Source organism: Anopheles nili, chromosome 3 (assembly GCF_943737925.1).
Source record: "Anopheles nili chromosome 3, idAnoNiliSN_F5_01, whole genome shotgun sequence".
Lineage (NCBI taxonomy): Eukaryota > Metazoa > Arthropoda > Insecta > Diptera > Culicidae > Anopheles > Anopheles nili.
The window spans coordinates 725,040-741,038 of record NC_071292.1 but is presented as its reverse complement, the minus strand read 5'-3'; the positions used below and the strand labels follow the sequence as shown (position 1 = coordinate 741,038).

The 15,999-nt window shown below is 41.4% G+C and overlaps 2 protein-coding genes across 2 annotated transcripts; one reads left to right on the top strand and one right to left on the bottom strand.

Moving 5' to 3' along the window:
* Positions 1 to 2,080: 2,080 nt before the first annotated feature.
* LOC128725937 (disks large homolog 5) lies at positions 2,081 to 8,249 on the top strand. Its single transcript, XM_053819711.1, has 7 exons — positions 2,081 to 2,114; positions 2,173 to 6,822; positions 6,879 to 7,098; positions 7,171 to 7,406; positions 7,484 to 7,707; positions 7,774 to 7,993; positions 8,061 to 8,249. Exons 1-7 carry the CDS (start codon positions 2,081 to 2,083, stop codon positions 8,165 to 8,167), a joined length of 5,691 nt encoding a protein of 1,896 aa, XP_053675686.1. The 3' UTR covers positions 8,168 to 8,249.
* Positions 8,250 to 10,028: 1,779 nt separating this feature from the next.
* LOC128726165 (protein spaetzle 4) lies at positions 10,029 to 11,961 on the bottom strand. The gene is made up of 2 exons (XM_053819957.1): positions 10,535 to 11,961; positions 10,029 to 10,455 (listed from the first exon to the last, which is right to left on the bottom strand). The coding sequence occupies exons 1-2, from the start codon at positions 11,719 to 11,721 to the stop codon at positions 10,029 to 10,031; spliced, it is 1,614 nt and encodes a 537-aa protein (XP_053675932.1). The 5' UTR covers positions 11,722 to 11,961.
* Between the last annotated feature and the right edge of the window lie 4,038 nt (positions 11,962 to 15,999).

The window sequence follows — 15,999 nt, the reverse complement described above, 5'->3', positions numbered from 1 at the left end:
GCATCTTTCATATGAACTCTACTCACCTTTTTTTAGTATTTGAGCCGAAATGAACGTATTTAATTATCGTTGAAATTCATATAAACAAAATTATCTTTTATTTTAACATCATTCATTACAACAAGCGATTTAGAATTTTGGATGACTTGGAAGACGAAAGTTGAATCTAGCTTTTCTAATGAGGCACTTTTTTTAAAGATTGAAAACTAAAAATGCGGATAATACAGCAATTCAAATTTAAACTCAAATAATTTAATTACTGAAAAATATTGGAATTACTTCATAACCTAAATGAACTGTTACTGGCTTTCACAAGTCAATATAGCTTAAATTTCAATGTCCGAGACTAAATTGGAAATTTTGAGTTGTGTTTTTATCTTTGAATGTCCTTTTAAGTAACGATTATTCGTTTGCCGGTTATCATTTCATTTAATTTTTTTGTTCTGTCCATACAGTATACATGGCTTTCCTAGATCATATTATCATGTGAACTTATATTTGACATCACACGACATTTATGTCGAATCGATCAAGGTTTTTATCGTTTTTGTGTTACGATATTGGAAGAAATGTTATTGAATTATGTGATGGTGCAAACAGGATATGAACATTATTATTTAACATTTTCATGTACGAAGCAACCTGCAAAAAAAAAGAGAAAACCAATTTTTTATAATTTAACAAAGTGAGCGCGTATGAGGAAGTAGAGGGTCATGTGGCAAAACAAATATAAATAAATTTAAAATCAATCACCTTTGGTTATTTGATGTTGCACTAGACATCTTTTAGAATAAACTTTTTCAAAACATATGCTCAATATTATCTAACGTAGATTTCTTCTATCAACTGTAATATTCATCTAAATGTAAATTTTATTAGATCCAATTATAATTTTAAAATTTGTTACAACGAAATTCTTGTTTAAAAAGTATTATAATGAAGTCACCAACAATTGATGCTTTAATATTTTAAATTGACAATTGAGAGTTTTGCCTTTTTTCAGTGGAGCACAACAGATCTGTTGGAGGTAAGCAACTGTTATGTTGAATATAGTAATCAGAAGTAGCCAGTTCAAGCAATTTACTCTCGTCGTGCTTGGTACATAGTATTACATAAAATTATTTTGTTGAACAATAATCCATAGTGTCTTTTTGTGGTTGACTTAACATTCCCCGAATTTGTATGTCATATCAACTCACTCCAGCTGTATTATAAACGGACCAATCTGCTTTGGTCGAGTTGTTTCGATCTGAATATGCTATATCCAGTGAAGTCGTCAGGAGAAATCAAAGCTGTTGAGAGGCATTTTTCGTGTGTAATTGGCACTGTGGATTTCGTTGTGCTTGCTATGCTTGTTTCATAATGCGATATTTGTACAAAATACGTTTTTTTTCGTGATCAGTCAACCCCGAAAGATGTAAGAGAAACATTGCGTGCGAATTGATTGCCAGCTAGGCATCTGGCTCTTCCCAGCGTCCGGTACAGAGTGCGAATGTGTCGATTATTTTCGATACTGTAGACGTAAGTGCAAACTTCCTCTTATACCTTTAGCCCTTAGGGACATGTTCGGTTGGTGCAATATCGACAAACCGGTGATACATTCCTCTAATTATTGCATTTTCTTCTGCTATCGTACATATTTCTGCAGAGCTGATCGTGACATTTCTTCCGTCATTTTCGTACACAAATGAGCTTCGGAAGAGGCAACAAGTAAGCATTATCTGGCTTAATGCAACCAACACTTTCCAGCAACCAGCCCAGTATATATCTTCTCGATTATGTCTACTTTTCTGCAATTTTATACTATCATCTTTGGCTATATAATAATGCCAGATGAAATCAAAAGATCATCTTCGATCGTTCAATATGCTTTCACCAAGACCCTTGAACACCCATGCGTAGTTATGGAAGGAAACTTTGCTTAAAATAAATGAATGAAAGCGTCTAATTTTGAGCAGATGTTACAGTGTTTTCATCTATTGTTTCAGGTATATAGGCACAACGGTTTATCCGACTAGCGTGTCTAAGTAGAGTAATGCAGCAGTAAAGCTTTTGTAAAACAATTTATCTTACTGCATCAATGGCATCAAGTGAAAATAACAGTGATGATGGCGGTAACTTCACGCAATTGAATTCTTGGCAAACACATTTTTTAATTTCTTCTCTTTTTAGGTCACAATGTGTTTTCGGGGTTTTCTAGCTCAAATGGTAGTGCTCCGGAGTACGAACACTTGATGCAATTTGAATATCTCAAGACCAAGTACCGTGATGTCGTGTCTCAACTGAAAACCATTTCGAACGAAAAACAACGTTTAGAACATGATTTTCAACTGATGAAAAAAGAACTTGAAGGAAAGGGAGATTTCTTCAACAGTACCTATCACGAGTACAGTAGCTTGAAACAGAAATACGACACGCTTCGACTTCGGTATGATGAAATAATCAAGGATCCATCGCATTGCATAAAGCTATGCGAGGATTTAAAGAAAGAGCGAAACAAGTACAAAGAACTGTTAAAAGCTACAGAACATGAACTCGAAACCGTACTATCGGAACGTGGCAGTGTGCTCAAAGAGAATCAGAAGCTTTACGATAAAAATGAAGCACTTGAACGGGAGGTGCAGGGCAAGTTGAAAGAATGTGCGTCTTTAAAGGAAAAAATTGAGGTGTTAAAAACGCGTCAAGAGTATCAGCAGCTTACTAACGAAAGCAGCTGGAGCAAGGAATTATCTGAGAGCAAGGATAAGTTTGGTATTGTTTCGGAAAGTTTAGAAACGGCCAACCAAGAAATCGAACGATTGAAAAAAGTGCTTGACAAAGCTAAGGCGGAAATTTCGAAAGCTGTCCACGATACAGAAGTTGCTAAGCAGCGGAGGGACTGGGCGATATCGGAGAGAGAGAAAATTGTACAAGAAAGAGACAGCGTCCGCAATCTTTGCGATGAAATCCGCAAAGAGCGCGACACGGCCACATCGAAGCTACTTGCTGCCATCCGGGACAAGGATGATGCGCACAAGAAGATAGAGTTGCTAACTGACCAGTTAGAACAGGTGATACGCGACAGTATTAATAATAACACCGGAACGAGCACGCACAGCTCATCCAATTTACCTGGTGGCAATCAGACGCCGGTCAACGGGGGAGTGGGCGGTGAAAGCGCTGGAACGCCGACCACGCCCAACACTTCGTTAGTCTCAGTAAACCATAGCAATAGCCAGCGCAATTCGCACTATAGCAGTTTTAGCTCAATGTATAACTTAGAGTCTCTTCAACAATATGATGTTGAAATGGTTGAAATCGACACGTCCCCATTGTTGAGTAATTCTTCGGATTGGGGGTTAACGATCAGTGGCGATCTCGATCACAGCTTTAGTAGCGATCACAGTAACGTCAAAAATATCTGTGGCCCTTACGTTGCCGCCGTTGAGCATGATTCCATATTTGCAGGCAAACTGAAACCGAACGATATCATTTGTCAAATAAATAACCACGATTGTAGCACGTTCTCGAGGCGCATGATCTACCGCACCATCCGCAACAGCGTTCCTCAGTGCATAATCACTGTGAAACGGCCTACGAAACGGCTACTACCAGTGCAGATCCCTTTTACGAGTACGAACAGAAATCACGGATTGTGTCTGGAGCTGGGGTTGTACATAGCAAAGTTGGAGCCTAATTCAATCGCGGCCAAAGATGGCCGGTTGGCGGTAGGTGATCGAATTCTGTCCATCAATAACAAACCCATGGAGAGCATTAAGAACATCAACGATGTTCATGCGTATATAAACGACATGCGAAATAGCAGTCTAAATCTGATTGTGATCAAGGAAATGGCGGATAGTCATCCGAGCTACGCCAGTTTCTACCAGCCTAGGCTGAAACACATTCGTAACACTACCAGCTGTACACAAACCGACAACTCGTTATCCACGTTCGGTAGCCAGCACACCACAAATACGAGTAGTGTCAACACTAGCGCAAATGCGATGTCCATGTTGAACCATCGGTTAAGTCTGGAGTTCGACAACAACAATCACTTTCTACCGTCGGCGATGCCATCGTCTTCATATCATCCTTCATCGAGTACACCAAACTCCGTTACGGCCAGCACGCCATCATCAACAAAATCTGCTTCTAAGCTGACGGAGTTCATCCAGAAGATAAAGGATAAGATGGCCATTAGTAACCATAATAAGGATAACAGTGGACCAGGTGGTAGCCAAGAGCATGATGCAATTGCAGCCTTAGATTCCGTGCTGGATAGTGATGAACATTCACGTGATGGAAAGCGTTCAAAGCGGCGTAATAAGTCCGATCCACACCACCAGGCTGATATTCCACGCGGGACGTGGCCCCGAGTGAACATGACGATACACATCAACGAAACCCATCCAGGGACGATTATGCAGCGGCCAAAAAAGGAACGTCCTAGATTGACCATCCCCAGTGGAGGGGATTTGGATAATAACAACTACTTCTCTGCGGCAATCAATGAAGCAAACACAATTCCTTCTAACTTTCAAGCCAGCTCTATCGGTGAGACCCAGATTGCGACGAAGACTATTCCTGGTAGCGGGAGCTCCAATGGCCCTAACGCTGCTGGAGGTATCATAGGACCTGGTGTAGCCACCAGCGGAGGTCAAGGATCGATGGTAAATACGAGTAAACGCAACTCTAATCCCGTCATGCCGATGGATGTTAATCGATTGCTTACCTTAAAGTATGGAGATCCTTCGTCCGGGATTCATCGCAATGCTGGTCCCGGGGGAAGCGCTGGAGGAATGGGTAAAAACAATGGTGGGGCACCATTTTCCCGAGCTTCTACTTATGATGATCGTCATCACGATGGAGTAGGTGGACTGAATCTAAATAAACATCGTTTTAGCTTAAATTTGTCTGCAATGAGCAAGCAACCACTACAACATCAGCAGCAGGTAGTGTTGCCGCCACATCAGCAACAGAATTCTATCGATTTCATTCCCATCCCATCATCTTCGTCGCAAAAAAGTAATCATTCGATCGATTCTTCCACCGCGACGCACACACCTTCAAAAAACCCACCAGTTTACTATCAAGGAACGGCCGGAGGAAGTTTGGGGATGCCCACGTCGAAAGCTACAGAATTTTTTATGACTTCAAAGATTTCTAAAACGTTGTCCAAGTACTCCAGCGATACCGATAGTATCGATACCGAGACCCTATCTCTCGGTGGGATGGGTGGTTTGCATGCGGGAGGCGCCGCCGTCAGTGGCATGCCGACGAAAATAGGAACTTCTAACAAGATCGGTAACCAGAGCATTATTGGTGATGGTAACAGCGGATCGAGTAAAACTAATACGCTTCCGCTATCGAACATACGTAAACAGGCAATGGTAGCAGGGAGTGGAGGATCTTCTGCAAACCGCATTGGGCAAACGATACATCCATCCGCTACTGCAGGCTATGGCGCAACAATATTTCCTGGATCGTATCCTCATCCTTTCATGCGCAACCATCATCAGCCCGGAGGAAGTAGTAGTGGTTGTGGAGGCAGTGGGGCGAATGATGCTATGGTCGGTCCGTCTGGTATGGCTGGTAGCGGAGGGGGAAGCGTAGGACCTACTATGATATCGCATCATTCACATGGAGCTTCTATGGACTATTCTTATCGATACAGCCAGATACAGTCTTCAAAGGAAGACGTTCCGATATCTGGCTACAGTAGTGTCTATGAAGGAGGCACATTTCCACGAAATAAGAGTCATTTGATTAGTAACAACAACCATCACCACCATAATCATACTCATCACCAACAGGGAGGATTTCGCATTCCCTCGAATCACAGTGTAACCAGTCGCGGCAGTGGTATTAAAATAAGCAATGGTTCGATTGACTGTAGCAGCTCTGAGCGAGCATCTCCAATTCCAACGTTCGAGGTGCAGATACTAAAGCCCGGCCATGTCCCCACTAGTGGCGGAACATCGGGTTCCAACAAAAGAAATTCTCTGCAGGATTATGGCGTCCCGTCGAAACCAAACGTGGGAGAGCTCCGGTTGGTGCAGTTCGATAAGAGCGAAATGTCACTCGGAATCAAAATATTCTGTCGACGCAACGGTGGCGGAGTTTTTGTATCAAACGTGGGGGAAAACAGCTTAGCTAGCAAGGTTGGATTGCACATTGGCGATCAACTGCTAGAAGTGTGCGGAATAAATCTCCGCAAAGCGACCTACGAACTGGCAGCTCATGTGTTGCGACAGTGTGGTAACTCGATCACGATGCTCGTCCTTTACAATCCAGTAGTGTATAGCAATCTGACAACCAGTGAAGACAATATTCCACGATCCGGTTCTCCAACGCCACAAAATTCGCCCCGCACGATGGGACGCACGTTAATGGCAGCAGTTAACACAACAACAGTCAACTCGATGGCCGGTCCCATGACCGTCCCGCAGTCTTCGTCCCTGGCGAAGACGAAAGAATTCAGCGACAGCCTCGAACATCAACCACAGCTGCACGACGAAGAAGAGGAAGGAGTACCCGTTGTCGTGGGATCGGGAGTGTCTGTTACGAGTGGCATGTACAAAGAGCAACCGAGAGAGATCTATATCGAAACGCGCAAAACTTCTAATCTGGGCATCACGCTTGTGGGAGGAAATGCGAACGGAATTTTCGTACACGGTGTGCAGAAAGATTCGATTGCAGATCAATCAGGTTTGCTGGTTGGCGATCAGATTCTTGAGTTTAATGGCACTGACATGCGAAGATCTACTGCTGAGCATGCAGCTCTTGAAATTGCTAAACCAGCCGACCACGTGAAGGTGCTCGTGTTATACAACATTCAAAGTAGGTTCCCGAAATATTCATTCAATGCCCTGTTTAATTCTATTTCTGTTTTGCAGAGTTTAATCAGATCAAGGACAAACCGGGTGATGCATTGTACATAAGAGTCGGATTTGATCGTAACTGCGATCAAGGCGATTCGGAACTGTCTTTTACAAAAGATGAAGTGCTGTTTGTCGATAACACCATGTTTGGTGGGATACCTGGTAAATGGCGCGCGTGGAAGCTGGATGAATATGGCCACAAGAGGCAATGCGGTATCATTCCTAACAAGCTAAAGTACGTAGCATACAGAGTATCTAATGAATTTTGATATTTACGTTTATGTTTTGCTTAATATTCTTTCTAAAGAGTGGAAGAAGAACTACGACTTCTTGGAGACCCTGGTGATGTTGATACGACAGCACGCCGAGGATCAACATCAGCTCGGCGATCGTTCTTTAAGCGTATAAAACCACAACGTAGCTCATCGCGTGATTCAAAAGAATTGGCTAGTTTCAGTAACACCCACCTTAGTCTGTACTTTGATTCGGCATCGCTGAGCGATGACGGCTTAAGTAGCTACCAGCGAGTAGAACGGTTAGAATGTAGGTATCATATAATCTTATTTAATAAATTTATTTATTGTCTTTATTTCATTATTTCGTATGTTCCTTGTACGCAGATACCTACCGTCCAGTGATTATTTTGGGACCACTTTCTGAGTTTGTCATCGATAAGTTATGCGTGGATTTCCCAGAAGATTTCGCCGTTTTACAGGAAAGCCAAAAAAAATGCACCAAGGACGAAATGGAGCTAGCGATCCAGAACAACACGATTGCCGATTATCGATCTCGTAGTAACGGTATATTCGAGTACACAAGCATGCAAGCCGTTCGGGATAATAAGGTATTATATGTTAAAAATATAGATGGCCATTTGTATGCTTATAAGACCTTTGCTTCTTTGTCGCAGCAATGTCACTGCATATTGAATGTCAGTATGGCAGCAGTTGAACGATTACAGCGGGCACAGATACATCCTATTGTATTGCTACTTCGTTTCAAATCAGCGAAGCAAATCAAAGAAATCAAAGACTCACGATATTCTACTGATAAAATATCGGCCAAAGCAGCTAAGGAAATGTACGAGCACACTCTTAAAATGGAATCAGAGTACCGGCAGTTTATTTCCGGTAAGCTATGCATTATCACCCATCGATCCAATCAACAAATAACCGCTACTAATGTCGTCTTTCACAGTTGTTATATCGGGTGTGAATATTACGCACATGTGCACTCAGATCAAAGCAGCCGTAGATAGTGAACAGAAGAACATCCTTTGGGTTTCGATACCGTCGCCTTTGTGACCTTCGACGGAGTATCTTTCACCTTACGAGGATGAACGGTTAACCTAACCGTAATGCCGTATCGTTTCGTCGAGAGAAGACATACCACAGGATCCATTGTTTTGTTACAAAATAATTCTGACCATCATCTACCGAAATACACGCAAGCGTGTCGACGTAAGTACTGTGCAATAGATTACACTATGAATGCAATGTCTTGGAAAGATGCAATGAAAATAAGTTTTAATAATCTAACGTGCACTGAAGTGTACATCATCATCATGTAGATATTTAATGCTACGCTTCATCACAATTCGATGGCATTAAAGTGAGATACACGCGTTTGATGAGAGGCGCTGGATATCAGTAACGGTGCCTAAATGGAGTGATTATATGTATACGACACGGAAACAATTGCCCCTTTTTTCGTACATTAACTTTTTCGGCATTCACAAATCTACAAAAATAATCTTGCTCAGAATCTCAGAATTCGAAGAAAATTAAAGCATTTATATTCGTCACACGATGCCAGAAAGCACAAGAAAGCAATAATCCTATGCCTGAAATTTAAAACTACAATGAAACAAAATTTACTTTCGCAATGGGACCACCGTTGTCGTTGGCAATGCCTTTAATATATTCTGTTATTTTTATGTTTGTAAGTTATTTTTATACCCTCTTTACAAACATTATTTAGGATTTAAAGTAAAATGAGTCTTCCAAATAACAGATATAACAACACATAAATCTATCAAAATAATTGATATATTTGCTAAAGCAATCATCAATCAGATGGCGCGACTTATATAGTTGAAATATTCTAAACATATTACAAACGTCGAAAACGTGATTAATGTTAAATTTGAAAACCAACGTTGCTGTTACGACAATTGAACAAACATTATTTAAAATTCTGTTCATCGAAAAAAATATTCTGATATATTATAAAACTATTGAATTATATAATTAGAAAAGTTTCAGTTCGCTCTAGCGTCTTCCATCATTATTATACTATATTATAATATCCTTGGGTTTAAATGGGTCTGCAATCCAGAAACTATCTTGTCAACATCACATTTCCGTAAGCAAACTGTGTGTGACTTTTATACAGTGGCCAATAGCATCTAATGATTTTTTTCCAGAAACATCATTAAATTGTTTTACCATCATTAAGAAGTGATTGATATGGATATGGATACTGCTTTTCAAAATACGTTTGGGTTTCTTTCCAAAAGTTTATCCAATATATGCATAGGATATTTTAATTATTTTTCTGAATACTACCTCAAAATTTCGGTAGAAAATAATCATGAAAAGCTATTTGCGACAGTTTTCGTGTAACATTTTCAATCAATCTGGGAAACCAATAAAACACTCAATTCAAAACACACCTTAAAGAAACAAAGTAATAAAAAAGACCCCTGTGAGCAAATGGATTGTATAGTTAGACAATGTTAATCATTACAAACTCAATGCCAAGAAAAATCAATCTATCCTAATATATTTTCAAATCATGGTTTCGTATACAAATCATTATATACAGCTATAAATATCTATTTACGATTGACGATTGTTTATTGATCATAATAATATAAAAAAAAATGTTTATTCGATTATTATACCGATAAAATTTTTGAAAAACTATTATGTGTTCAATGTCACTTTTATTACAAGAGAATATCTTTTCATTCACTTAACGCGTTTATCCGTGATCATTACAATATGACGAAAATAGTGCAAATCTACCTCATTTCACGTTTATCTCAAGCAAGAGCTTAGCAAAAAAATATCGTAAAACAATAAACAAAAAAAAACATTTGTATCACTAGCCTTTGGACGGGAGAATAGCACGCATTTGCATAGGCATTATTTACGCGAGTACTTAATCAACATTGTATTCTTTCGGACGGTACCATTCGTCTACCGCATGTTCGTAGATAGCATTTTGCAACTCATCCTCGACCAACTCAATCGACTCTTTTGTTAACGAGCGTGGACTGCGTGAAGTGACCCGAAAATCAAAAGGCATATCGTAGCATTTGCAAATACAGCATGAGGGAAAACGAAACCAGTCGGAAAAGATGCCACGACACTCGTTGTGCGGGTCGTATGCCAACAACCGATGCAAGCGATACTGCTGTTCGCAGCGACATCCGTCGCGACAGTACATTTGCTTCAACTCGTGGGTGCACTTTTCCCAATGCACGTACTGTTCGAAAGGGTAGAGATTTAGCAGAGCAAGTACTTCGCCTCGAGTGTTATTCGCCCAGAAGGGTGCTACTACCTCTTCCTTCACGGGACACGCATTACTGAAAGTAGGTACATACAAAAAATTCGCTTGAGATCACGGTTACATTCATTAGATTAGTTTTGATCTGAGAAACTTACACTCCTCGACCGTTGACGACCGTTTGCTCTTTCTGTGCCGTATCTTGAAATAATTGCCCTTCGGAGTTGGGTTTTTTTGCGGGTGTCGTGCCAGAACTCCCAAGGCCAACGGCTCCAGAGTGATGTTTGATGCTTTCAAATCGAATCTTCTGCTGCTGATTCGTCTTGTTTGTTGGGGCGGCTTCGAGCTGTACCACTGGCTCTGCAACGGGTGTATCGTTGCTGGGGTGTTCTTGATCAACTACTACTTCATCCGTTTCCACAGTGATACCGGTATCCTGTCTTTCGTTTGGATTGTTGTTGATGGTAAATTCGATCTCATCCGTTATGGAACCACCATTTGTTACCGGTACCGCCTTGTAGTCTGTCTCGTCGTCTGAGCTAAAGCCGGTGAGTTTAAGCGTCGAAGAAATTTTTTCATATTTTCCCTCGATATCCTTATGGACAGAATCATCGATAGTCTTCACTTCTCCATTTGTTTCAAGCTTCGCCAGAGATGAGAGAGCATTCATATTGATACCTTCGCTGTCCGTAGACGGAATTGTGTTGGTGCTAGAAGCATCTTCTGCTTTCTCAATTTTATTCGACTGTAATCCATCCTTGCCTATGGCGTAACCATCAATTTGTGTAGAAGCAGTTGTTTCTACTACAATTTTCGGCTGCGTTCCATTTTGGAAAAAATTGTCGTTTTCTGGTACCCGCTGAGCAACTAGAGTGGAAGAATAAATACTCTCGGTGGAATACGTTTCGCTAGAAGCTTTCTCCGGAGGAGGCGATTCAACAGTCGTGCTGGTGGTACTGCTGTTTGGAACCGTTGTCAGTGCACTCTTCACAGTCGAAGAATCCGTTGTTACCGTTAGGGTTGCGGTCGCAGAGTTCTTAGTAGTAAAACTGATTGTCGTCGTACTAGACGGCACAGTTGTCGCCTTCCCTTGAGTTGGACGAAAGTGGGGTTCGTTAAACGGGATTTCATTACTTTTGTCGCGAGGATAGTGGACATGCCCGGTGTCGAAATGCGACGACAACGATGGTCGCAAGTACTTCATCCGCTTGCCATCGCGTACTGTTAAAGATGGGCGTGCGTATCGCTCTGTCGCACGGTTTATGTCGTCGATATCGATTTCGTTGTTTTCAAACTCCTCCTTCAGTACCGAGATATGACGGATGTCACCATACATCCGACGCATAAGCCCCTGGTTCTCGTGCACAAATCGCCGAACCGCATGCCACGGATATGCCGAACCCGGCAAATTGCAGTAGGCTTGTCGACTAAGATCGCATGGAATGGTTTTCAATAGTTGTGATCGACCTCGGCGAGAGGCTCTCGTTGGATCGCAAGACGATGCTGAATCGTAGCCGTAGTTCTCCGCACCTGACACAAGCGGTAATAAAATCGTCAGCAAGACTGCCGAGACGATGCACCAAGTCAGCAAACATTTTTTCTCCAACTAAAAATAAAAAAAAGTATTGTTATACTAGCGCAGTACAGTAGAATACAGTTTTGGATTCATTATGAAAAAGTACAATATGCAATGTGAAACTAGACGTTCATTTTTGGTGCACAGTCGTCTGTTCACTTTCACCTGTCCATTTCAGACCGAACAGTATTGCGAACACGTGATCAAATGTACTTGACAATGTGTAAAAGTGATATATGCGGACACCATGCATACTCACCACTCGCACCTGCGCTCTTAATATCTAAGGAAGTGGCCACAGTTGAGTTGAACTTTTACTTTCCCTGCCATTTCTCTCGAATTTTGACGCGTCTACGATCACATCTGCAAGTGTGTTAACACCATACGAGTTTAGACTGAAGGAACGAAACTGTACAAAAAGTGAAAGGTCCCTTTGAGTCACATTTCGTGTGTTCTGTTGGTTGGGATCGTACATTTTCGATTTTGAACACCTCATTTACAGTATATCCGTTACGGCTGGCAAGATGTGTTCAGAATTTTCGCTCACGATCAACTCGATGATCAAAGATAACTAAGTATTGTATTGCTATGTTAGTATCAAACTCGAATTATGTTATCTATACATCTTGCAACAAGCTCAGGAGATTTTCTTTGTAAAGCCATCAGTTGAAAGCAGTATAGAGTGTATGCCATTGAACGGTGTAAAACATATGCATCATACTCGATGACAATGGCCAGTAACACATTGTTTGATGTTGATGGTCGTGCAAGTGATCGTGAAGTTTATATGGAAAACTTTCACAACATGAGGCGCTCCATCAGTTCTGTGTACGCCTTCTAAGAAGGCGACGCTTAGCTCGCTTTCACGACATTCACGAACCGAAGTCGACTGACTAGGTGACCTTGTGCGAATACGCTTTCACATCTTCACGCACCATATCTGCTCAGGCATAAGCCACCATTGCCACCGGTGGTATAAACCCATCAGCAAACGTATATCAGGAAGGCTAGTTTCTTGGCCGGCTTAGCTGACGGCAGAAAGCGAAAGTTGATTTTCATACGTCGGATCCATCTAATCGAACATTCAATGAGAGTAAAAGTAGAAATCGAATCTGATGATGACGGAACGGAAAATCAAAAAGTCACATCTTGCGAGGGCTCAGTGAAAAGTTGTTGGTATCGCTAAGCGAGGAAGGTCAATAAAACCTGTATGAAACGCCCTCTCTGTTGACGGTCCTGGTGAAGCTCTCGGCCCTTTACCTTGTCCTGACTTATTGCGACCAATGGCCACTCAAGAATTCGAAAAAGTGGTGGCATAAATTTCGTGGAAATTTTAGTCGACATAACTGTTCAGGTAAACACAGCCAACGGTTGAACCGGTTTTAGCTACCTTTGAAAATAGACGGCCCTTTCCTTCGATATCTCACAGCATAATGGAGGAAAGTGGAAAAAGCAGTAGCAGATATAAAAAATCACTTTCTCCTGCTCGATATGTGACGATACAGTCGTTCTGTAAAAACGCATCTTCGATCAACTTAAAAATCATTGTTGCTGGAGTTTTGCAGCCTGATCCCTGGAAAGTGTTGATTCAGATTAGCAACACAAATCTAGCTTGCAAATTTCTGTTTGATATAGATGCTTCTCTATGGTGTGTCCGTATGCGATTGATCCGGATTTCCATTACACGTTGCCAGGCATGCCTGCACGTATTAACAGTCGATTGATATATTGCGACAAGTGGGGAGACATCTAAATTAGGCTACGAACCGCTCCCGGTGGGCTAGGGCTGACATTCATTTGCTCACCGTCGGAAACATGCATGCACCGCACGTTGTGCGCACAACCGTCCAGATGTTTATCGCCACGGGTTTGGGTTCAACCAGATACAGTAAAATGCTGCCATGCAAACATGAACCAAGAATGGTTCATCTTGCCCGAGCAAGAAGTAGGTTGTGTGATCAAAATATCGGTAGATACTGGCTGAACTTTCTTTCCGGAAGTTGACGTATGCATTAAATTGAAAATTGTCTAGTGTAAAAATGTTCGCAGATTTTTATCATACTCACGCTAGGTGTAGAATCGTAATATTTCGCCATATTTCAGCTTAGCTTGTGAAGTATAGTTGAATGGTGAAATTATAGTAAATGTCTTTTCTTAGTTTACTATCACCATCAATTATGAGCGGGTTGCTCCGCTAGATTTAGCTCACACTACTATCGTTATTAACGTGTTTTATATTTGTTTTTCAACTCGTCTCGACACTCCTATATGGTCAACTCGATCCACCAAAGGGGTCTATTTGATCCCGTTCGATTCCAGTTTTAAATCAACTCAAGTACTTAGAAACCGGACGACTGCTTGCTGCTTGGTTGTCTCTTATGTGCTCTCTACAGTTAATCTGCTGGAGCATAGTTGGCAGCCTCGTTTTGTGCACTTTTCTGGAATACGGATGAGATACTTTCGAAGATCGGACTAACCGTAATAAAGTTGTTCTTTACACACGAGAGTGGCCTATCGTTTTTTGTCACCTTAAATGGCCACAACTAATGTTTTACTCATGCACAACCCGCATGCACTTTAATTAGAGGAAAATTTTCTTTCACTCGTTCTGACGAGTGAATTTCCACCGGCATCGACACAGCAAGTCTCGGCTCACCCATCGCACATGCTTCCTATTCAACCTTGCGATTGAACTTATTCAATCATTGGGGAAGCAACGGCTTAAAACAAATATCACGGCAACCACAGACACTTGCTCAACTTTCACCTATTTTTTTCCTTTGCCTTTCTACGCGGCATTGACGAACGTGATTGTAGACTAGTGCGGAAACGTTAAAATCCTGTAGTTTTTGTTTGTTTTCCAACGTTGCAGTATGATTTCGAAGCAGACTTAAATGCTCGAATGCGCTATTTAGATTTCATGTGGCTTTCCATGACTCTCGATATTTTTCACACTGTTAGTATTGATCTTGGTATTAGGATCTGTCACTATCACTAGGACTTGCGATACAATTTTTGCGGTATTGAATGCTCTTCTAGCAACTATACTTCGTTGTAGTCAACACCTGCTGCTCTAACGACTGCTCCAAAAGCAACTTCTCATCGGTACATGCAGAAGAGTGTTGAAAGTCTTTCGCTGGATGCTCGAACGATTGCCTGGTTGCGAATGGGAAGCAGAACTTTGGTCTTGGAGTGTAGGCCCGTCGCATTACTACGGAAAACGTCGGTCCGTAACAGAAATCCGTCACACAGGTCCTCTCTCTTCACGACTCTCGTAAGTCTCACGACAGACTCTGCGTCGGGCAAGGTGCAGAGCAGTTACCAGATCCACGGTGCGGCTGCATTGCTGGTCCATTGCGGAACGAGAGAGAAAGCAGAGCAAACACACTCGCGCGCACACCTTCATTGAAACGTACAAGCTGAGCCGGGAACCGGAACGCGCGATCGCGAGAAGCTTTCTTTTTAGTAGGTCAGTAGTATTTTAGAGTCACATGCTCTCTCTTCGTTACTTTCGGGCTTAATCATATGAGAGATCGTGAGGGGTTCATTTTGCGATGAACAAGAGGACTTTAGTATCGGCTGTTGCCAGTTTTCGGTACTGCAATTTGTGCTCATTGATAAACAATCTCATCGACAATCGATTCTCGACTGCCGTATATTTTGATTCAGCGTCAGTATACATTGTATTGCAAGAGAACTATAAATATAAAACAATCATAACATGCAACATGAAACAAGCCACATGATACAGCTACGAAAATGAGTCCTTCGAATGAAACACTTTAAACGAGTAGTATCAGCAATATAATCCATACAATTGCTTGCTTTTTTTTGTACATAACTGTTTATATACCAAAACGTAAAGCTAACCGTTTTTTTTTCACGTATAGAGGGCGCTCTGAAGGGTGAAGCTTTATTCAAATAAAAGCGTCATCAATATAATTGTGATAAAGCACATAAAAAGGCATCTGAAACCTATAACAACCATTTTATTATCGTATTTACCTTTTAACATAGTATTTTTTTTAAATAATAGACAACTTATTG